The sequence below is a fragment of the Aethalodelphis obliquidens genome, unplaced genomic scaffold (assembly GCF_003676395.1).
Source record: "Aethalodelphis obliquidens isolate GAN/ISIS:26980383/991018 unplaced genomic scaffold, ASM367639v1 scaffold26, whole genome shotgun sequence".
NCBI lineage: Eukaryota > Metazoa > Chordata > Mammalia > Artiodactyla > Delphinidae > Aethalodelphis > Aethalodelphis obliquidens.
The window spans coordinates 6,014,469-6,039,566 of record NW_020837970.1 but is presented as its reverse complement, the minus strand read 5'-3'; the positions used below and the strand labels follow the sequence as shown (position 1 = coordinate 6,039,566).

The 25,098-nt window shown below is 37.0% G+C and overlaps 1 protein-coding gene across 2 annotated transcripts in view; it reads left to right on the top strand.

Annotated features, from left to right (window-relative positions):
- ADAM10 (ADAM metallopeptidase domain 10) overlaps positions 1-22,459 on the top strand; it is a 111,957-nt gene extending 89,498 nt beyond the window's left edge. For both annotated transcript variants that reach the window (XM_027123144.1, XM_027123143.1), the window contains 6 exons: positions 5,334-5,484; positions 6,288-6,471; positions 7,389-7,497; positions 7,971-8,191; positions 18,324-18,450; positions 20,221-22,459. In XM_027123144.1, the coding sequence (XP_026978945.1) occupies positions 5,334-5,484; positions 6,288-6,471; positions 7,389-7,497; positions 7,971-8,191; positions 18,324-18,450; positions 20,221-20,315 (887 nt within the window). In that variant the 3' untranslated portion in view covers positions 20,316-22,459. The remainder of the gene's footprint in view (positions 1-5,333; positions 5,485-6,287; positions 6,472-7,388; positions 7,498-7,970; positions 8,192-18,323; positions 18,451-20,220) is intronic.
- The last annotated feature ends 2,639 nt before the right edge of the window (positions 22,460-25,098 follow it).

Genomic DNA, 25,098 nt, shown 5'->3' with positions numbered 1-25,098 from the left:
CGATGCGCGGGCTTCTCATTTCAGTGGCTTCTCTTGTTGTGGAACATGAGCTCTAGGCGCCTGGGCTCAGTAGTTGTGGCATGCAGGTTCTAGGATGCACGGGCTTCAGTAGTTGTGGAGCACAGGCTCAGTAGTTGTGGTTTGTGGGCTCTAGAGCACAGGCTCAGTAGTTGTGGCGCACAGGCTTAGTTGCTCTATGGCATGTGGGATCTTCCCAGACCATGGATCGAACCCGTGTTTCCTGCATTGACAGGCGGATTCTTAACCATTGTGCCACCAGCGAAGTCCCACCACAAGTAACTCTTGGCGTTGTCCTTTTATAACCACACTCACCTCCCTCCTGGTGTCCCTTCAGCTGCCCCACTATTCTCCATTTCTAAAATTTTGTCACTTCAAAAATGTTATATAAATGGAATCATACAGTATGTAACCTTTGGGATTTTTCACTCAGCATGATTCCTTGGAAATTAATCCAAATTGTTTGCCTGCATCACTAGTTTGTTCCTTTTTATTGCAGGTGGTATGTGTGTACTACAGTTTAACGATTTTTCTATTAAAGGATATTTGGGTTATCTTCAGTTTTTGGCAGTTATGAATAAAGCAGCGATAAACAGGCTTTTCATGTGAATATAAGTTTTCATTTCTCTGTGATAAATGCCTCCAAATCCAACTGATGGATCAATGTAGCCGTTGTTTGTTTTTATTTATATGAAACTGCCAAACTGTTCTCTAGAAGGCTGTACTATTTTATATTCCCACCAGCAGTGTATGAGTGATCTAATTTCTCTCTATCCTTGTCAGCTTTTGGTATTTTTATTTTATCCATTGTGATAGGTATATAGTGGTATTTCATTGTACCTTACTTTGTATTTTTCTGATGACTAATGACATTGAATATCTTTTCATGTGCTTTTTTGCCATATGTATATCTTCTTTGGTGAAATGTCCATGTTTCTTGGCCATTGAGTTTTTTGTTTTTGTTTTTTCTGTTGAGTTTTGAGGGTTCTTTATATAGTCTAGATGCTAGTCACTTGTCAGATATTGGTCTGCATATATTTTCTTCCTGTCTGTAGCTTGTCTTTTCACCCTCTTCACAGTCTTTCCCAGAGCAAAAGTTAAATTTTGATGATGTTCAAATGATCAATTTTTACTTTTATTGATTGACTTTTTCTTATAAAGCCTTCTTTTTCTTTTAAAAGGGCAGATTGAAATTACATTGATGTTATCATTTTTGTTATTGTTGTTATCAGTGGTAGTTTTTCTAAATCTTCTTAGTGTAGAAGTGACACATAGATTCTTCATCTGTAAACTGGATTTTCACAATAAACTTCCTGATTGAAAATGACTTTGAAAATGAGCATATTTGGGGCTTCCCTGGTGGCGCAGTGGTTGAGAGTCCGCCTGCCAATGCAGGGGACACGGGTTCGTGCCCCGGTCCGGGAAGATCCCACATGCCATGGAGCGGCTGGGCCCGTGAGCCATGGCCGCTGAGCCTGCGCATCTGGAGCCTGTGCTCTGCAACGGGAGAGGCCACAACAGTGAGAGGCCCGCGTACCGCAAAAAAAAAAAAAAAGAGCATATTTGTCTTTCTCTGTCTGACGTCACTTAATATGATAATCTCTAGGTCTATCCATGTTGCTGCAAATGGCATTATTTCATTCTTTTTTATGGCTGAGTAATATTCCATTGTGTGTGTTAGTGTGTGTGTGTGTGTGTGTGTGTATACACACCACATCTTCTTTATCCATTCATCTGCTAATGGACATTTAGGTTGTTTATATGTCTTGGCTCTTGTAAATAGTGCTGCAGTGAACATTGGGGTTGCATGTATCGTTTTGAATGAGAGTTTTCTCCAGATATATGCCCAGGAATGGGATTGCAGGATCATGGTTTTAGTTTTTAAGGAATCTCCATAGTGTTCTCCATAGTGGCTGCACCACTTTACATTCCCACCAAGAGTGTAGGAGGATTCTTTTTTCTCTGTACCCTCTCCAGCACTTATTATTTGTAGACTTTTTAATGATGGCCATTCTGACTGCTGTGAGGTGATACCTCATTGTAGTTTTGATTTGTATTTCTCTAATAATTAGCAATATTAAGCATCTTTTCATGTGCCTGTTGGCTATCTGTATGTCTTCTTTGGAGAAATGTCTATTTAGGTCTTCTGCCCGTTTTTTGATTGGGTTGTTTGTGGGGTTTTTTGACATTAAGCTGTATGAGCTGTTTATATTTTGGAAATTAAACACCTTGTCAGTAGCATTGTTTGCAAATATTTTCTCCCAGTCTGCAGATTATCTTTTCGTTTTGTTTATGGTTTCCTTTGCTGTGCAAAAGCTATTAAGTTTAATTAGGTCCCATTGGTTTATTTTTGTTTTTATTTCCATTACTCTAGGAGACAGATCCAAAAAAATACTGCTGCAATTTATGTCAAAGAGTGTTCTGCCTATGTTTTCCTCTAGGAGTTTTGTAGTATCTATTCTTATATTTAGGTTTTAATCCATTTTGAGTTTATTTTTGTATGTGGAGTTAGAGAATGTTCTAATTTCATTCCTTTACATGTATCTGTCCAGTTTTCCCAGTACTACTTTTTGAAGAGACAGTCTTTTCTCCATTGTATATTCTTGTTTCCTTTGTCGTAGATTAACTGACCATAAGTGCATGGGTTTATTTCTGGGTTTTCTATCCTGTCCCATTGACCTATATGTCTGTTTTTGTGCCAGTACCATACTGTTTTGATTACTGTAGCTTTGTAGTATAGACAAATACCAGAGAAAGACAAATATCATATGATATCACTAGTATGTGGAATCTAAAAAAGGGATACAAATAAACTTATTTACAAAACAGAAATGGACTTACAAACACATAAAACAAACTTACAGTTACCAAAGGGGTTAGCAGGGACGAGGGCATGGGGGGTAGATAAATTAGGAGTTTGAGATTAACATATACACACTGCTATGTATAAAATAGGTAAACAACAAGGACCTACTGTATAGCACAGGGAACTATACTCAATATCTTGTAATAACCTATAATAGAAAAGATTCTGGAAAAGAAATATTTACATAGATGTATGTATGTATAACTGAATCACTTTGTTGTACACCTGAAACTGACACCACATTGTAAAATATCTATACTTCAATTTTAAAAAAAATAAAGAAAGAAATAACATTTACGTAAGATAGAAAAAAATGAGCATATTGCTTTTTAGTTAATGGGAAGGAAATTTGTTTGGGAATTTCTTATGGGAAATTTTTATGGGAATTTCTTATGGGAAATTGGTTTAGTTATGGGAAGGAAATTTGTTTCTTAAATTACCATGAAATATGTACGTATTATAATTTTGGTATTTAAACAGCCCCTTTTCCTTGTATTTAAGCTGTTAGCAAATAGCTGATTTGAAGTAATATTTTTGTATGAGACGAAAACTAACGTGTAGTAAATATTGCATGAATGGTTTTCTGACTTCTATCGTTTTTCCTTTTCTCCTAAATTACATCACGTGAATTATAAAATGATTATTGCTAGACTAGAAAAATCATTATTATTTACTTAGTATATATTTGCATGTGCATGCTTCTAGTTTTTGAGAACAAAAGAGATGCTATAAAATGAAAGAGAGAGGGAATTCCCTGTCAGTCCAGTGGTTAGGACTCGGCACTTTCATTGCCACGGTCCCGGGTTCAATCCCTGGTTGGGGAACTGAGATCCCACAAGCCTCGTGGCATGGCCAAGAAAAAGAAGAAGGAAAGAGTGAGATGGAGCTTCAGTTACCTCTAAAATTTCCTTTAATGTTTGATGTGGTCAAGGATAAGAATGAAGTTTCTGAGTATAAAGCTAGGCTTTCTAGAATATTTTTGATTCAGATGTGCATTGTTTTAGGTTCCTGTGCTTGAGATATGTTCCCTTCCACTCACTCAGTTCTCAGTCTGAAGGCTGTGCTACAACTGTTTTCCACATTGATTTGGTATAACAGAAAGAAAAGAGCACCAGATTTTAGATCTAGAAGACCTGGGTTTAGACTGTGTTTTGTCCATAGTGGGGCATATGGTTTCCAGCAAGTCACAAACTCTGTGAAAGTTAGTTTTCTTTTCTCTAAAATGAAGACATTTGATTCTTTTCATTTCCCTGCAGATACTGAAATTCAGTGATTTTATGTTCTTACTAAGAGTAGCATTCTTGTTCCAATTTTAAACTTCACTGGCAAAATCAAAAAATTTTTAAAAAGAGCCTAAAAATCTTTCTGAAATTATTCACTATGCTTAGACCAGACAGCCTAACCTTAATGAACTAAGATTTGACCCAATATTGTTAGACTCTGGAAATACAAAATGTGTAAATAATACATGGTTCTTCCCTTAAGGAGCTTGGTCTAGCTGACAAGCAAAACTAATGTACATTACAAAAAGAATTTACTAATTGACCAGGATACAGTCAGCCAAATAGAATGTGGGAAATTCCATAAAATAAAATGACCCAATTTCTTTAACAATAGTGTAAAAACAAAAAGAGGGGAGGGAATCTGTTACATATTAAAAGAACTTAAGATACATGTCAACCAAAAGCAACCATGGGGAGAGGGGTTGGGGGAAGCTTGTGTGAAACTTGGTTCAAATAAACTAATGTAAAGAGGTAATTGGAGAAAATTGAACATGGATTGGCTATTAGATGCTATTAAGCATACTGTTAAGTTTTTTAGATGTGTAATGGTATTATGGTTAGATTTTAAAAAGGAAGAACTTATCTGTTAGATTCATCTTGGGATATTTGTTAAGAGCAGCTGAATATGTTAGATGGAGTTGTTTACAGCATATTGTTGAAGTTGCTAAAGCTAAGTGATTGGTACATGGGAGTTCACTATACTTATTCTTTTACTACTTCTGTGTATGTTTGAAATTTTCTAACAGAAAAGGTTTAATTTTTTTCTGCTTGATGAAACACTGACTTACTTTGTACTTACGTGCTAAAAATATAAATAGTACAGTCATTGTTCAGTAAAGCTCAGTGTGGCATGGCCTAAATAGAATGCTACCACTTCTGTGAGGGACCTTAGAAGGGAGCATCAGGTCAAATTCCCTCACTGTACAGCTTAAGAAACTGAGGCCCCGAAAAAGGGAAGTGACTTGCCTAAGGCCACATTGCTAGTGAGTGACCAAGCCACTGTTATAATTAGATCTCCTCATTTCCAGATTCCTAGTTTGTTCTACTTTTCTTATTCTTTGAAATTTTCCTTTCTCCTTTTGTTCTGCGGCTTTAAAGAGTTTGTAAATTTTAAACAAAATTAATATTGCATATAATGCTTATTTTGTCTTATTTATTTTCTTCAGAATCTGGCCAGCCTATTTGTGGAAATGGAATGGTAGAGCAAGGTGAAGAATGTGATTGCGGCTATAGTGACCAGTGTAAAGACGAGTGCTGCTATGATGCAAACCAACCGGAAGGGAAAAAATGCAAGCTGAAACCTGGAAAGCAATGCAGGTACCTTGCTAATTCCAAGGTGTTAATGTTCCTGGGAAGTCACCTGAAGGCAGTTATGTCAGATTTCAAACTGTGATTAGGAGATGTATGTGGTTTTGGAACTTTGTTATTTGTTGTTGGTTTATTTTCTGGAGTAGTAGTATTTAGGGCACTGTTGTTGGCAGATTGAACTACTTGTAATTGCAGTTTGTGTGGTGGGTGTTAAAAAAGGACATGCAAAGGACACTCAATAAAATACATATTATTTAATGCCTAACTTTAAAAATGTGACTTTTGTCAGTAGTTTTAGAATCTTAACTTTAAATATTTAGATAGTTTGGATTCCATACACTCCTGTAACTTAGTTGTCATATAATTTTATTTCACTTGCCAAATTATTTTGGTAGTGATAGATATAAGCAGTAGAATATTGTTTGTGCAGTACTTTTAAAATGGATGTTCTGTGTATCCTAGTTTGATTTTAGTGTATAAATGTGAGAAAAGTTGATAAATTGACTAATGTGTATCTATGAAAAACAATGATGACTTGCCTAATATTTAATCCATTTTCCATTATAACCTTTTACTATAGGCAAATAGAATAGAATAAGAAAGCTCAATATAGTATGCCTTCATTATAAAAACAAGATTCTTAATCACTTTTCTGCACTTATTAGAATGTTGAAATTTAATAGCCTCTTATTCCAATAAGACTTGTTTAACAGTAACATACTTAGCATTTATGATTTAAAAATTAGGACTGTATCTATATGTATAGGAAATATCCTAGTGATTTTCTTTACTCACCTCAATGTTTCTTCTAGTCCAAGTCAAGGTCCCTGTTGCACAGCACAGTGTGCATTCAAGTCAAAAACTGAGAAGTGTCGGGATGATTCAGACTGTGCAAAAGAAGGAATATGTAATGGTATCACAGCTCTCTGCCCAGCATCTGATCCTAAACCAAACTTTACAGACTGTAATAGGCATACACAAGTGTGCATTAATGGGGTAAGCATTTGATTTGTATGTTGTTTATTTAGTTTTATGAAACCTTTTTCAGGATAATTGCTTGTTGCCACTTAAAGCCGCATAAAGTAATTAATCTCGGTCCCTATCTATTTCCTCACAAAGCTGTGAATGCATTATGTGGCATAAGTGCCTGGTGGCATTTGATTAGTTATTGACTTGTCTTTCATCTTTCTACTGCATGCGTTTGATACTCTCTAGAGAAAAATAGTTATGTAACTAGGCATGTAACTTTGTATTTCTTTTAAGTTTTATAAATTAACATTTTAATACTCTAAATAAAAGAACTCTCAGTTATTTCCTCTGAATGTGAAGCCTTTAAAGCTTTCTTGGCTAAATAATCACTTTCCTCTACATGAGGAAAATTTCATTTTTCTCTTCTTATAAAGGAGCCATAATAACCAACATAAAGTCGATGCTCATCTAATCTCCTTCTCTGTTTTTGTTTGGTCTAGATTTTTAAGTTACCATTTCTTTAAAGATTTACTATCTTATTTGCACTTACTTTTTTTTTTTTTTTGTGGTACACGGCCCTCTCACTGTTGTGGCTTCTCCCGTTGTGGAGCACAGGCTCCGGACGCGCAGGCTCAGCAGCCATGGCTCACGGGCCCAGCCACTCCGCGGCACGTGGGATCTTCCCGGACCGGGGCACGAACCCTTGTCCCCTGCATCGGCAGGCAGACTCTCAACCACTGCGCCACCAGGGAAGCCCCTGCACTTACTCTTTTTAAGATGTGTTTATACCATCCATTTCTGATACTAATCTATGCTTCCCCCCCGCCCCCCGACTTGTATTTCTATTTAATTATTTTAGCATTGGAGGTGTCTCTGTCTGCTATTGTCAACAAGAGGTTTGACTGTATAGGGATTAAATAATTGGTCTTTTATTTTTCTTTCAGCAATGTGCAGGTTCTATCTGTGAGAAATATGGCTTGGAGGAGTGCACCTGTGCCAGTTCTGATGGCAAAGATGATAAGGAATTATGCCATGTCTGCTGTATGAAGAAGAGTAAGGCTTTTAAAATGCAAGAGTATAAAATCTGTTTCAAAAACCTTATTTTCTCCTAAATTTTAAGTGTTAAACTTTGATATACAGTTGGGACAGATAATTTCCAGCTGAACTGATCCTCTTGAGAAATTTTAAAATGTACTATAGAATTGTGTTTCTAGTATTATGGTCCCTACAGTGTTTTTAAAATGATAAACTAGACAAAACCTGCCAGCGTTTTTACAATAATTAATATAAATACTGTTAGAAGGATTTAAAGCCATTGTAGGCACTAAGTCAGGAGTTGCTGGTTGTTTGTTTATGCTGTAATATTTAAGGTGAATTACCAGTGGTGTTATCTAGTCTAACTAATGAAAGTCTGTATAACATGTCATGGTGATGATTTTAGGCAGTTTCTTCCTTTCCTCCCTCTCTCCCGAGCTAGCCCTATAGGAAATCTGATCTTCAACTTATATTTGACACTTCTTTTGCAGTGGAGCCATCAACTTGTGCCAGTACAGGGTCTGTGCAGTGGAACAAGTACTTCCTTGGTCGAACCATCACCCTGCAACCTGGATCCCCATGCAATGATTTTAGAGGCTACTGTGATGTTTTCATGCGGTGCAGATTAGTAGATGCTGATGGTCCTCTAGCTAGGCTTAAAAAAGCAATTTTCAGTCCAGAGCTCTATGAAAACATTGCTGAATGGATTGTGGTAAGTGTAGTTTTTATTTATAAAGAAACCTTATCTTAAAATGATTTGATCATAATTTTACTTGGTTAGAGGTCACCCCTGTTATGAGAAAATCACTTCTTTTCTGTTTATACTGGAGTTATAGTTGACCCTTGAACAACATGGGTTGAACTGCATGGGTCTACTTATAAGCAGATATTTTTCAATAGTAAATACTACAGTAGTACACAGTGTGGAGTTGGTTGAATCTGCCGGTGTGGAGGAACCATGGATATAGAGAACTTTGGAGGTGGTTGGCTAACTATGATTAACCCGCCACGTTCAAGGGTCAACTGTATTTTATCTGAAGAGTGATTTTTAGGGCTTCCCTGGTGGCGCAGTGGTTGAGAGTCCGCCTGCCAATGCAGGGGACACGGGTTCGTGCCCCGGTCCGGGAGGATCCCGCATGCCGTGGAGTGGCTGGGCCCGTGAGCCATGGCCGCTGAGCCTGTGCGTCTGGAGCCTGTGCGTCTGGAGCCTGTGCTCCGCAGTGGGAGAGGCCACAGCGGTGAGAGGCCTGTGTACCGCAAAAAAAAAAAACACCTAAAGGTGCCTTCTGGCACTATGGTAAAGTGAAAAGGGTACAGGCTTGGAATTACACGAGGATTCAAATCATCCTTCTGACGTTTGATAATTCTGTGACTTCAGGCAGCTTACATTTCTTGGCTCCCTTACTTCTCTGTTTTCAACTCAAATCCAGTTCTTATTTTCTTTTTTTCTGATTATGTCTAATAAGAAGAAGTTGAGATTTAGTATACTTGTCTACTATGGGAAACAGTGTGTTCAGAGAAAAAAATCTGATAATTGGAATCTCAGAGTTATGTTCTGCTGAGTTTATGTTGTTGTGCCAGATGTTGTGGGTTTTCTAGATAGTAAATCATATCATGTAAAAATAATATTTTTTCACTTTTCTCCATTATATTTAATTTTGATTCATTTTATTTACAATTTCAAAAACTCATTCCTATTTTAAAATATTTAATAGAAATGATCTTTTTAGTTAAAGTGTTTTTAAAACCTTTTTTCATATTTTAGATTTGAGGATTTTGTGAAATACTTCTTACAATGAATTGTAGCAATGTGAAGTTTTGTGCTCTGGAACTGATTAATCAGGCACTTTTAGGTTTATGCAGATTTGCCTTAAATGGGTATAGAACACTGTTATTTTAAATCAGTGTTGACATTCACATGCCACCCTTTGAAATAGCATGGTCCATAATGCCGGAAGAGTACCGTTAGGCTGTTGCTGCATTTGTGGGCATTAATCAGATCAAACAGTAAGATAAACAACAGCCACTTCCTTACAAGTTATTTGTCTCATTTGTGTTACTTGCAGAGTTCACTTGCATAGCAGAGTTCATTTTGTTACACTGGTCTTTCATCATGTATAAGGAAAGTGTCCTTCTAGTTAGTAATGTAGGTTATTAGTTTGCTCTGGTAAGAAGCTGTGAAAGGGATGATGGGTTAGTTTCACTGACTTTCCTTTCCATTGGTACCTGGTGGCTCTTTTATCTCCTTTCCACAGTATATACTATGGCATCTTTTTTCCTCATGAGGGTAGAGTGGGAAGAACCATAACAGTTTAATAGTTCAGGGCGTGAGTTACTGACTGCTATAGGCACCACGGAAATGATGTAATAAAGACTTTTACTTTCTTTTCTGGGGAAAAGTTGTTTTTAACAGTAATGTTTGAATGTAGGCTGAGTGCCTACTGTGTGTCTCGCCAGGAGATAATGATAAACATCCTTTGGATTTATCAAGGGGTCACCTAGTTCTTGAAAAGTTGGAGAGGGCTTCCCTGGTGGCGCAGTGGTTGAGAGTCCGCCTGCCGATGCAGGGGACACGGGTTCGTGCCCCGGTCCGGGAGGATCCCACATGCCGCGGAGCGGCTGGGCCCGTGGGCCATGGCCGCTGGGCCTGCGCGTCCGGAGCCTGTGCTCCGCAACGGGAGAGGCCACAACAGTGAGAGGCCCGTGTACCGCAAAAAAAACAAAACAAAACAAAACAAAAGTTGGAGAGCATTCACCAGTAAATCTGTTAAGACCCTGTACCACTGTCTCCTTTTCATTAAATGGGTACATTGGTAATTCTTTTTCATTTTCTTCCATAGTTACTGATGTGTTCACATTTTTTGCAACTTTTGTGTTAGGTTTGACATAGGAAACCATCTTTGACCTTGATTTTTTCCAAATCTATCACTGTATTTACCCCACACTTTAAAATAATTGCCTGTTAGTTTGTGGCTTTTTTCTTTTTAATTTGTTCAGTTTTATCAGGAGTTCATCTTTTTATTATTATTTTGACAAGAGTCAGCTATGTTTCTCATTTTTTAATTAATTTCTTCTCTCTTATTTTGCTGTAATTTTATGAACCTAGGTAAGTATCTGGTGTTCTTTATGAAAGATTTAGAGCAGTGTTTCCAAGTGCTTCACAGAACACTAGATCCATAGGTTTGGTGGTCAAATGAATCTGGAAAATATTGCATACTATAGTCCCCTCTTAGAGATTTGTGATAATATTGTGAGAAGCCCCACGATAAAAAATCTTTTTAACTTCATTTTCCAAACTTACCTGACCTTTATTCATATTGTACATGAGAATCACCTAAGGGCTTAGACCAATTAAGTCAGAATCTCTGGATGGAGTATAAAGTGTTTGGGTCATTTCAAAGCTCCCAACTCTCAATTCTGATGAGCAACTGGGATTGAGAACCAACCATTCATGTAGAACAGGGGTTGGCAAACTATGGCTCATGAGCCAAATTTAGCCCACTGCCTATTTTTGTATGGCTTACAGCTAAGAATGGTTTCACGTGTGTAAGTAGTTGAAAAAAATCAAAATAATATTCTTCTGGGGACTTCCCTGGTGGTGCAGTGGTTAAGAATCCTCCTGCCAATGCAGGGGACATGGGTTCGAGCCCTGGTCCTGGAAGAGCCCACATGCAGCGGAGCAACTAAGCCAGTGCACCACAACTACTGAAGCCTGCACGCCTAGAGCCGGTGCTCCGCAATGAGAGAAGCCACTGCAATGAGAAGCCCGTGCACTGCAACAAAGTGTAGCCCCCCGCTTGCCGCAACTAGAGAAAGTCTGTGCATAGCAACGAAGACCCAACGCAGCCAAAAATAAATAAATAAAATAAATTTATTTTTTAAAAAAAAGAATATTACCCATAACGGAACTAATGGCCATAATTAATTTAAAAAATATATATTCTTCTGAAAATTATATGAAATTCAAATTTCAGTGTCCATAAGTAGTGATTTATCAGAACATGGCCATGCCTATTCAGTTATATATTGCTTATGGCTGCTTTTGCACTTTGAATAGTTGCAGCAGAGACTGCTTGGCCCCATAAAGCCTAAAATATTTGTCTGGCCTTTGATAGGAAGTGTCTGCCAAGCCCTAATCTAGACCAGTGGATCTCAAAGTGTGGTCCCCTGACCAGCAGCATCAGCAGCACCTGGGAACTTGATAAAAATGCAAATGATCAGGTCCCACGTGGACCCCTGAGTCGGTATGTGATGGTGCATGCTAAAGTTTGGGAACCATTTTTACAGTCTCTGCAGTGTAATGACTCCTTTTTAAAAGACTTGTAACAGAAATTTTCTACTTTGTCTTCCTGCTATGTTGAAAATGGAAGGTGGTTGTGGACCTCCAGAGTCCTTTGTTGCCTAGTAGAATAGGCCTCATAGATATCACTACCGAAACTTGAACAACAAAGATGCAGTATTGTCACAGGGCTTAGCATATGGTAAGGAGTCAGTATGTGTTTGCTAGATGAATGAAGCAGATTACTGTGTCATAACTTATATGGAAAAGAAAAAATCATACATATTATCCTAACTTTGAAGTTGTAATGTTTTCAGGTATCTCTCAGTGGTATTTTAACCTGCTTGCCCAGGCTAAGTATAAAGTAACAAGAAGATTAGTAGCCAGTTGCTTTCGAGAGGGGTGGTGCGTGGAGTGTTGAAGGATAAAAGAACATTTAGTCAGAGTCCAGACAATGGTATCTTCTGAAGGATGAAGGGGCGCTTTCTGCCCCTGCAGGATGGTATAATCAGTATCCTGACAAGGGACTGTGGGTCCCACATGGTCTTGTGACTACCCGGAAGTCTAGAGCGTGTTTGCTGTGACTGAGAGTTGTTATCGCTGGAAATTCACCAAAAGGATTATATGATTAACTTTTCCTAGAGATCTTTAACATCAGCTAAGATTATCTTATGTCTGAAGAGACTTGATGGCTTGTCTTGCCCCTTCCCCCTCACAGTTTTTTGAGTGAAACCTGTTTTATTGTTTTGTTAGCCTATAGGTCCTTTTTGTTTATTTAGATTATTAAATAATAAACTATTGTAATTAGAACATAATAAATTAGACTGGCAAATTTTGACCTTTCATTTTTGTCATTTTTACTTAATTTTTCTACTTTGTGTTCTTTTGGCCATATAAGTGGATGTATTGAACATCATCTATCTGTTTCTTATGTAGAATTATTTTCTCAGACTTGATTTAGTACTTGTTAACTTCTAAGCTGTTTTTTGAACTTTTGGATGTCTTTGTCTCTTAAGTTTCACTTAACACCCTTGTATCTATGAAAGACAAGAGCTTGACTCGTAATTTACATTCATTAAATGCCTGTTGAATGAATGACAGCTCTCTTTTATTTCAGACTCTTAACAGGTGGACAAACTGTGATCTCTTTTCTGAGATGAAACACATATATTGCACTTATTAGCCTGGTTGGTATTCTTTTTCCAGATTTTATAGTATATGAGAAAACATGTGATTTAGCATTTACCACTCTCTGATAATTCTCTCTTGAAGGGGGCATTTAAAAAAATCTTCTCTACCAAAGGTGACCATATTTACTAACACTCTCAAATGCACTATTGTTTTGTTTGGTTTTTCCTTGCTATCTTCTATCCACTGCGAATTTCTATTTCTGAGAGCTACTATCATTGTCACGAAAACATCTCAGCTTTGGGCTTTTGAGGTATGTAGTTACCTGGAAGATTTCAGAGGAAAACCAGGAACACTGCTAGAAGGGACTGGAAATTCTCAAGGACCTGGGTGCCACATTTTCATAAATGTCTTTTGATCTCAGCTGGGACTCGGTCCTTTTGACCTTTGTTTTCTACGAAGTTATAACCACTGTTAAATTCAGGCTTCCTCTCTCCAGTCTGCTTTTGTTACTGCCATACTACTTGCATCTCTATTTAAAACTCTATAGGTACTGAAAAACTGGTATTAGAAGAGGTGTCAAACCATAATTTTTTATGTCCTCTGTTGTAAGAACCTTTTGCATTATTTGTGCGTGCGTGCAATCTAGATATAATAAATGCAATCTAGATATAATAAATAAATATTATAAATGAGAAGTGTTTCGATAAGTCAGTATTTGGAGTAATGACTCACGTGTAATAACTAGTCCAACAGGTACTTTTTGGTAGAGTATATACTGAGTTTATAGAATATAAATTCAAAAAGCTTGCAGTCCAGTTTGGGATAGAGAGGATAAGCACATAGAAACATATTTTCAGTTCTGCATCATGTTTTCACAGGAAATAGGAGAACCTGTTTGGACAAGGCTTCTTTAAGGATGTGATACCAAAGCTAAGTTCTTAAGGACTAGTAAGTAGAGGGACAGGTGGATGTTTTGTTAAGAGAGAGCAGCTGAAATAGTCACAGACATAAGAAATATTTTAAATAAAAATTTTTTTCACTTTTATCCTTTTGAAAAGTGTGATTATCCTTTTTTTTTTTTTAATTGACAAAGTAATATGTTGAAAAGTAAGCCGCCTTTTTTCCCTGGAGCCCAGTCCTCTCAAGACGAGTTTCTTATATATTTTTCAGAAACTGTATTTTTACAAGAAAATATATTTTAAAAAGACAAGTGGAATCATATATTTACTGGGCCGCAGTTCATTGTGTGCTCTGTTTTTTTATCTCTGTCCCACTTAATGATTTATCTTGGAGATCTTTGGTGGGAAGCTTTTTTTTTTTTTTTTTTTAATTTATGGCTGCGTTGGGTCTTCGTTTCTGTGTGAGGGCTTTCTCCAGTTGCGGCGAGCGGGGGCCACTCTTCATCGCGGTGCGTGGGCCTCTCCCTATCGCGGCCTCTCTTGTTGCGGAGCACAGGCTCCAGACGCGCAGGCTCAGTAGTTGTGGCGCACAGGTCTAGTTGGTCCGCGGCATGTGGGATCTTCCCAGACCAGGGCTCGAACCAGTGTCCCCTGCATCGGCAGGCAGATTCTCAACCACTGCGCCACCAGGGAAGCCCGGTGGGAAGCTTTTGAAGAACGGTTTTACATAGAGGAATGACATAGTTCTGTGTTTTAAGTAGTTGTAACACTGATGACCATGTGGAAGACTAGAAGGAAGGAAATGTGTTCGAGAATATAGTGAACATTAGGAATGGAAGGGCATCTCCCATAACAGAACTAGCCCACCAGCCTGAAGGTAGTAGGAAGACCCTTGACCCTTTGTGCTTATAAAATGGATCACATTAGAGGTGATACTGCCTTTCCAGAGGGTATTTGGAAATTACCAGTAGTTGTCAGAGTAACTGAGGGACTCTACTGGCATTTGATGGATGAGGGCCATGTATGCTAAACTTCCTGCATTGCTCAAAATGGTCCTGTACCACAATGCCAGCATATCTACACTGAGTAAGAAGCACTCATCTGCATCCTAGTCACGGGCATGCTTGTTTAAAATGCAGTTCCCTGGGCCCTCCACCAGAACACTGAATTGTAAGTAATGTTTTACTGGAACACAACCACGTTCACCTGTGTTGTGTCTTATCTATGGCTGCTTTTGTACTACAGTGGCAGAAATGAATTGTTTTGAGCAGGACCATATGGCCCACAAAGCCTAAAATGTTAGTTGTTGGGCTCTTTATAGAAAAAGTCTGCTGACCCTTGGTAGAGACCAGTAGTTCTCAGTCTTGGCAGCATAGTGGAATCATGTGGCAGCTTTAACAAAACTGCTGATGTCAGGATCCCACCCCCACCCTACTGGAGCCTGGGATTTCGTCCAGGTATCTGAGTTTCCAGGCGATTCTAATGTGTAGCCGAGGTTGAGAACCACTGGTATAGAGCAGGAAGAGTACTTGTAGCAGTACAAGCTGGTGATTTTGGTTCTTAATGATTTTACTGGGTCAGAGTGTCAGAGTTGCAGACAGGAAAGGTAGGAGAAGGTCTTAACTTCATTGAATGCCACATTTAAAAGGCCTCTGGATGCTTGGAACATGACAAAAGCTGTGCATATAGTTCTGCATGTGACAGTAGGCAGAAATGAAAAGAGGAATCAGCCAGCACTTGAGTTGACAGACTGAGGACAGGACTTAAACCCTGCCTTTTTTTTGATAAATAGCAGGTCTGTTATTTGAGGATGAATAAAACAGGAAAAACAACAGGAGCCTGTGGGAAATTTATTTAACAAGGGAAAGGGAATATTAACCTAAAGACTCACAGGGAAGAGCAGTGCTCTGAAAATTATTTTCTACAGAAACCAAAAGAAAGTTTTAGAAAACTATCTGGCAATCTCAGTAGGATGCAAGAAATGGCTTCTGAAAAGTAGATTGTAAGCTGTGGTTTCCAAGCCAGATTCAGCCTGGCAAATGTGTCTTGTATGGTCTACCTGTTGTTTTTAGAAATTTTGAATGAGTTGTTAGCATTTAAAAACAGATTTCATGTAAAAATTCAGATTTGTAGCTTCTCTTTAAAGATAAATCTTTCGGCAGTAAGACTGACTTGCATCACCCCTTGCTCTCTCCTTTCTTGAACACTTCATTCCTAAAGGCAATTAGGTGAGGCCAAGCAAGGCATCCATGCCTGGTGAGGGGAGCTGTACTGGCACAGGGCAGGGTGCCCTTTGAACCCTGTGGAGGGGTGACTGGCTTGTAATGTCAGAGTACAAGTATTGTGAGGAGGGTGTCTGCTTAGGAGGGCCAGTTTTTAAAGGAACTAGGGCTCCTTGGAGAAATGACTGATTCCAGTGCTGGGGCAGGGAAAGAACAAGATGAACCTGTAACTCCTTGTGCCAACTGAAGTGCTCAAAGAATGGTGAGGACATGCCCAAAAGACACAATAATGATAGTAATGGATTATAACCCATTAAGGAAAATAGGAAATCATGAGGGAATAAATAAATTTAAAGTTTTATGAAGAATAAAATATTTATATAGTTCTAAATTATGTCCATACAAAATACTCATTGACTACAAAAGAGAAGAGTATCTTTTTGGTAAAGTTTGGCAGTTAACACCTTGGTCAAGTGATCCAGTTAACGTCCTTAGTAATGAGATCAAAGTCATGTGTCACCTGGTTGGATGCAATGAGAAGAATACAGCATCACTTCTGAGATATTCTTACTAAAGATGTATGACCTGAATCTAATAATAAAGAAACATCTGAGAAACCCCAATTGAGGGACATGCCAATGCAAAATAACTGACCTGTAATCTTCAAAAGTGTCAAGTTATATAAACTAAGGGAAGACTGTGGATTGTTTCCAGATTGCGGGGGACTAAAGAAACACAGCTGGTAAATGCAGCACAGTTCTGAATCGGATGGTATTGGGACATATGGCAAAACTTGAATGAGGAGGTCTGAGGATTAAATGGTAGTGATGTAACAATGCCAATTTCCTGATTTTGTTATGATTATCTAGGAAAACCCCCTTAATATCTAGGAAAACCCCCTTAAGTTGCAGGAACTATATGCTGAATTGTTCAAGTGTAACAGGACATCATGGTAGCAGTTTACTCTCAGATGGTTCCAGATTTTACAAACTTCTTTGTACTGTACTTGGAACTTTTCCAAAAGTTTGGGATTCTTTCAAAATTAAATTGATATGTTTATATATATATATATGAAAGGCTTTATGCACACACGGGGAAAGTGGCTTGGGGTATTTTACCACAACATTCATTTTTATTTCAGCTTCTGTTTCTTTAATTATATTGTCACTGCTGGATAAAGAAAACAGTATAGAAGTAGTAGACGGCTGGTTTTAAGGCCCCAGATCCGAGAAGCACTTCTTAAATGGGAGTTTTATTGGCAATAATTAGCAATAACTATATATGTATTATAACAATCTGCATAAGCCAATATGAGGTTCATAGTTTTCTAGTTGTTACTATTTTGTATAATGTTTATTAGTACATGCTATCTTAAGACAAAAATTGAATATTTTGAATTGCAAAATAGACTTAAATTTATTAAGAATGGCAACAGTAATTTTTCTATAAATAAGATTATGTCAGTAGTTTTTGAAGGTTTTTTATTTGGCTAATTGATTTAATTTGACTTAAGTTGGAAATGAAATTTTTTAGTACCTTCTTAGAGGTAAACTTTACCTGCTTCTAGAATGTGTGTATCCTTCCACTTTTCATATTAAAGAAGACAGTTAACCTTTAAATAAGTGAGTATATATGTAATAGATATTTTATATATATATATATATATATATATATATAAAATGAGAACTAGGATACATTGTATAGGAATAATTTAATAACAGTAGTCTGGGACTCAAGTTCCAAATGAAATAGAGAAACAGGAAAGAGGGGTCTCAAAAAAGATAGAATTTCAGTCTTAGCTTTGATGATTAGAAAAAAATATAGGTTAAAGAATATTTTAAAAATCTATCTAGTAGAATTTAAAGCAAGTTATATACCTTCTAAGTCACTGGATAGTATAAAAAGCAAAGTCTGTAAGAGTAACAGGTAAAAGAAGGGAAGGAAGTATTTAAATCAGAAAATATTTAGTAACATGGGAAAATGCAATATAAACTATATGCAGGATGACCCCAGTTTTGCACGTGTGTTTTTCTGAGTATGACAAACATAGTTATATAGAAAAGAGACTGAAATGAAAATAAGATTTAGTGGTTTCCTCTAGGAAGTGAAATTATGGGTGATTTTTGTTTTCTCCTTTGTACTTTTTATTTAGAGATTAATATATATGTGCTTTTACATGATATCTACAACTCCCAATGAACAGATGTTCTTTAAAAATTAAAATGTAATGTATCCTATTGTATATTTTATATAATGTAAAATACTCTAAAATATTTTATAGTTTTTTCAGTGGAAAAATCTGTTTATTTCTAGGCTTATTGGTGGGCAGTATTACTTATGGGAATTGCCCTGATCATGTTAATGGCCGGTTTTATTAAGATATGCAGTGTTCATACTCCAAGTAGTAATCCAAAGTTGCCTCCTCCTAAACCTCTTCCAGGTAAGACAATTTGAGCAATATTTTTATTATTCAGAACCATTTAGCAAGTAGAACTGAATTATAAATGAGTCTTCAGTAACTAATATATAATACTTTCTCCTTGAGAATGGGATTATTGGATGAATTATGTAGTTGATTTTTAAGTGTGTGTTTTTTTGTTGTTTTTTTTTTAATCAACCCAGTCTAGCTTATGGCTGCCGATTTAATGCTAATATATCCTTTTAAAAAAATGCTAATATATCCTTTGCTAATGCTAATATATCCTTTAAAAGAAAATCCAAAAATCTTCCCTTTTTGGTTTTATTATGATAGACTACTTCTAAATGATTGTTCTTTCTATTCTAATAGCTATGCTTCAGTTATGGTTTTTAACGTTCGTGCTCTTGAAATATTTTCTGGCACGTAAAGTCATTTTCCCTAGGGATGATGCTTATGGGGAAATACAAGTTCCAGTCTGTGGGAGAGTCGTGGTGTAGAGGCTTCAGTCACCAAACAACCATAGTTATTCTCCGTCTCTGAAAACAACTCCTAAGTCTCCACCACCCTTTACCTCTCAGGGAGACAGGGCTGGGAGGAGATACCCTCTTTAGACGAGGGGATTTGGAGAAGGAGGGTAAGGAAGCGACTGCTGTGGGTTGTTTAGGCCCCCACCTGTCTCTCCCACCCCCTCTCCAAGGTAGGTGTCGCTTCCACGCTCCCCTCAGGACACCTGCGAAGTAGGTGTGGGACAACACTGTCCCAAGGCCCGAGGTAAATGGCAGTAGTTCCCTCTCCTGCCCCCCACTCACTTCTCATTGAAGCCTCTTGCCTCAGGCCAAATCCACTGCCCTACACAAAGTTGTTTAAAGCTAGGGGTTTCTTATAATTTTCTCCATTTTCCCTCAGTTGTTCCCCTATATTTACCTATCTTAAGGCAAGAGAGGTCAGTGGTCATGCTGGGACAGTATCTTGGTGGGAATCAAAGGAAATTTGATTTTGATGTCATTGCTTTTTGTAAATTAGCAAGTTAGCACTCTGGAACTGATGTCAGTTTCTTAGGGATTTCCAAGGGCCAAGTGACACTTTTTAGATACATTACCAATTATGGCCTCATTTAATGATGCAATTCTTTTAATTTCATTTTAAGGATTTTCCAGCTCTTAACTGTTGTTTATTGAATGCTCTCAAAAACTGTTGAGCACTTTTTCGTGAATTATCATATAATCCTCACAACAGACTATCTGAGTTAGTTATTATCCCTATTGTACAGACTTGTTAGTCATCTGAGTTTCAGAGAGGCTAAGTCATTTGCTCGAAGACACCCAGCAATTTCTTCCTCATGGAGTCTATCCTCAGACCCATATTAATCTAATAGTTGTAGCTGTTAAGCACTTGAAATGTGGCTAGTCTCAATTGAGATGTATTGTAAATATAAAATACATACAGACTCTGAAGACTTAGTATTTAAAAAATGAAATATTTCATTAATGATTCTTTATATTGATTACATCTTGAAATGATAGTATTTTGACTATATTGGGTTAAATGAAATAAAAATATTATTAAAATTATTTTACCTGTTTCTCTAACATTTTTCACTGTGGTTACCAGAAAATAGAAACTTACATATACGGCTCATATTATATTTGTTTTGGACAATGCTGATCTAGAACCTTTTTTCCTTTCCCCCTTTTTTTTTTTTTTTTTTTTTTTTTACTGAAATGGCAGCTTTGTTTTTAAAGATTAAAAAGCTCATGGTAAATCTCTCTTGCTTTTGTTTGTGACGCACAGGCACTTTAAAGAGGAGGAGACCTCCCCAGCCCATTCAGCAACCCCAGCGTCAGAGGCCCCGGGAGAGTTATCAGATGGGACACATGAGACGTTAACTCAGCTTTTGCCTTGGTTCTTCCTAGTGCCTACAATGGGAAAACTTCACTCCAAAGAGAAACCTATTAAATCATCATCCCCAAACTAAACCCTCACAAATAACAGTTGAAGAAAAAAATGGCAAGAGATCATGTCCTCAGATCAGGTGGAATTACTTAAATTTTAAAGCCTGAAAATTCCAATTTGGGGGTGGGATGTGAAAAAGGAACCCAATTTTCTTACGGACAGATATTTTTAACCTAATGGCACAAAGTCTTAGAATATTATTATGTGCCCCGTGTTCCCTGTTCTTCGTTGCTGCATTTTCTTCACTTGCAGGCAAACTTGGCTCTCGATAAACTTTTATCACAAATTGAAATATATATATTTTTTTCAACTGCCAATCAAGGCTAGGAGGCTCGACCACCTCAACATTGGAGACATCACTTGCCAATGTACATACCTTGTTATATGCAGACATGTATTTCTTACGTACACTGTACTCCTGTGTGCAATTGTAAACAGAAATTGCAATATGGATGTTTCTTTGTATTATAAAATTTTTCCGCTCTTAATGAAAAATTACTGTTTAATTGACATACTCAGGATAACAGAGAATGGTGGTATTCAGTGGTCCAGGATTCTGTAATGCTTTACACAGGCAGTTTTGAAACGAGAATCAGTTTACCTTTTCCTTGTGATGGAGTTGGTTCTGATATTCATTTTGTTTTATCAAATGGCTGCTAAGAGCACAAGAGTGACGATGCTGAAGAACACAGTTAAGTGCAAACTGGACATATGCAGCATACTACTACTTCAGGCTTAGTTCTTCATGTAAATGTCTGATTTCCACTTACTTATTTTAAACTTTCTAATTCAATTCCATTTTTGAAGTGATAGGTGAAGTTTTATTCATGTTTGGTAGCAGTTATGTCAGTGAAATGATTCTTTTTATTTGCAGCCTCTTATTTGTATGCTAATTATGTTTTGGTTTTGTCTGATACAGAAAAGAAAAGCTGTGTCTCTATTTTATCAAAATATTTGAACAGCGTTTTCAACATATCATCACTGATCATTGGTAACCACTAAAGAAGAGTGATTTGCTCAACCAGTAGTTAAAATTGTAGCTAGGCCTTCTGACACTTTTTTTCCCTAAAATGTTTTAACTGCAATGAAGGTGAAACAGCACAATGTCCCATTCCAAATTTATTTTTTAAACAGGTGTAAATAATTGGCTTTTTAAAGAAAGAAGGCAAAAGCATTTAATGTATTAACAGGCTTATTGCTATGCAGGAATGGAAGGGGGCATTACAAAAAAACTTTAAGCTTGTGACATATTTATTGCTTCTTGTTTTCCAGCTATATCACTTAAATTAGAAGTAAACAGCTATGATTTTCCTGGCTTCACATAGGAGGCAGATTTAGGGAAAGTTGAAAAGATTTGTGTTTGGCTTTTTTTCTTTTTTCTTTTTTTCTTAAGAGTATAAGGTTTACACAATCATTCTCATAATGTGACGCAAGCCAGCAAGGCCAAAAATGCTAGAGAAAATAATGGGATCTCTTCCTTGTAAACTTGTACAGTATGTGGTGACTTTTTTCAAAATACAGCTTTTTGTACATGATTTAGAGACGAATTTTGTACATGAAACCCCAGATAGACTATAAATAATTCTAAACAAACAGGTAGGTAGATATATATGTAATTGCTTTTAAATCATTTAAATGCCTTTGTTTTCGGACTGTGCAAAGGTTGGAAGTGGGTTTGCATTTCTAAAATGGTGACTTTTACTCTGCAAGAGTTATTAGTAACTTCTTGAGTGTGGTAGACTTTGGAACATGTACATTTTTTGCTTGTAATGTTATCCTGTGGTAGGGTTTTGGCAGGTACATACTGCCCCATTTTATTTTGAGTCTAAGTTAAATGTTTTCTGAAAAGAGATGCGTGCACTGAACTCTTCCCACTGCAAATCAAGATGTGGTAAAACAAAAGGATCAAGACAAATGAGATCTAATACTACTGTCAGTTTAATGTCCACTGTGTTTTATACAGTATCTTTTTGTTCACTTTGGAAATTTTTACTAAAAATTGCAAAAAATAAAGTATTGTGCAAAGATGTAAGGTTTTTTGAAACTTGAAATGCATTAATAAATAGACTTGATGAAATCGTCTTGAAGGTTTCCTACTCTTTGAGCTCTGAGAACTATCAAAAGAAGCTTCCGGCAAGGCAGCTTGTCCTTACTAAATGAAAGAGATTGTTAAGCAGAAAGGATGGTCTCTTCCCACACAAGTACAGATATCTTTATTCCTAATTAAGACTTCCTGTAAAAATTTTATTATTAGATATCTCTTTCTACACACAATGAACGTTTGAAAAACAGTCTCAACTGCTTTACATTATTTTTAATCAATATTCAAAGTGCTTAAACGTGTCTGTCTTAGCAGAAGAGCTGAGTCATTTTGGAAACTGGTCTCATATATATTTTGCAAAGTTTTGAATGCTAAGTACCTCATTTATTTTAAAAGTCTAGTTTGATGATAAGTGTATTTAAATTTGAGCCACGTTTTCCTGCTTTGTCAAATTCATAGCAAATAAGAAGAGACTTGATATTTCAGTCTTACCTAGAAAAAGAATTGTAAGCCCAGAGTGGTGCCCTTCACAGAACAATCTGCCCCAAACCCAGGTTACTTAGTTATTTATTAAATATATTGAGGCCAGCTTAAATAAGTAGTATTTGTTAAATGAGTAAAAATATGCAATACTTTTTAGTTACTTTAATTTAGAAACCTCAAAATGTATATTATGTTTAGTTATGTTTGTTTATGAAACCATCAATATTGATTCAGATGATTGCAAATTTATTATTTTTACTTACAATTGAATATTTAAATTTTGTTTAGATTAAATCAGCAATAGAATAAATTATTACAGTTTCTGGACTAGTGTTCTCCATAGTGTCAGGCAATATACAGTTTTGGGAAGGACTTCTTTTAGGGAATGGCAGCTTTATCCGATAAGTCTTGTTTTCTGAGGTGTCTTCAGCAGTTTGTGCTTTGAGGTACTTCATTTTTGTTATATTCACAGACTAGTGAAAACTGAAGATTTCTCCAAATTGAGCAGACTACTCTCGAGTTCTTATTTCGGTCCCTGTGGTCTGTACATTTTAAGACCTAATGATTATTATTTCTCCAAAGATGGGATTAGATTAGTGTCCTTGGCAGCTGTGCAACTGTGGGTGCATGTGCTTGGGAAGGCTTTTAATTTCCTAAGTATTTCTAATCGAAAGTACAAGAGGGTCAGTGTAGTAAGTCCATTACAGAACTGGACAGCCCATCTTCAGGGGTATAAGAAGTGATGTTCTTTATCCAGATTTAAAGAGTCAAGGTCTCCCAAAACTAGAGAGGAAGTTGGATATAGTTTAAAAGCAGCTGCCAGGGACAGTTTTTCTCTAGAGAAGTCACTACAGTCGCAAGAAATTGTAGTTTCCTGAAAAACACTTTTGACTTCTAAGTAACAAAAAGGATAACTAGTTTGCCCCACAGAGCTCAGCTTCAGTTTCAGCATTTCTGGTTTTATGTTCTTTATTGAAAACAGCTTCCATTTGAATCATTTTTTCTGTTTATTACCAGTTTAGTTTTTCCACTATCATTTATGTATCCAACCCTTTACATTATTAGGATACAAGTGAATGAACCCTTGTATTCTGTATTACTGTATTGTTTGTCTTAGGTACATACATGTATGCACTATTTTCAGTAGAAATTCATATATTTTGTAATTGATAAGCTCTTCAGAGTATCTGTTCTCTCCTATGAAAAGCAACATGATAGTAGGTAAAAATGGAGGGTTGAGCAAAGTATTTATTAGCCTCTGCTCTTTCCTAAAATCTCTGCTAAAATCATAGTGACTGGGGAAAGAAAACAGCATATCCAACAAGGATAAGAAATATCGAAGAGAAGATAACAACATTTTGGAGACTGGAAAGCAGATGGACAAGTAGCCAAATCCTAAACCAGCCAGTGGAAACATGAGAACAGCCCAGTTTGCATTGTTAACATTTTGGGATATAGTCTTTAAGACTTTTTTCTGTGCACCTTTCTTATTTAACAATACATTGATATTGTATCTGCATCACTTTAATGACTGTAAATATTTCATTCTATGGATGTATTATACATTTTAAAAATTAACCAATTCCCTATTGTTTGGATATTTAGGTTTTCAGATTGTTCATTATTTTAAACAGTCCTTTAAGGAAAATCCTAAGTCTAATAATAAAATAAATTCCTAAAAGTGGAATTAAAAGTGGGTTAAGGATTTTCTAGGGGCTTCCCTGATGGCATAGTGGTTAAGAATCTGCCTGCCAATGCAGGAGACACGGGTTAGAGCCCTGGTCTGGGAAGATCCCACATGCGGTGGAGCAGCTAAGCCCGTGCACCACAACTACTGAGCCTGCATGCTGCAACTACTGAAGCCCATGCACCTAGAGCCCGTGCTTTGCAACAAGAGAAGCCACTTGAAGGAGGCCTCTTGAAGAAGTTTCCACTGGCCAAAGCTGTTTTACTCTGTGAGTTAATGATGATAGTTTACAAAATCCTAGTTACCTTTGGAATATGCTCTTAAAGAAATATTCCAGGTAATAGAGAAGTGATACAATATCACCATTGTACCCCAACAATGATTAATGGACCCAGACAACAAGCAGCAGTGGCTGCTAACCTCACAAAGAGACAGCAGTCCAATAATTTGTGCTTCCTAATGGAGACACGCGTGCCACTTCTGAAGCAGTCCTGCCAAAAGTCCG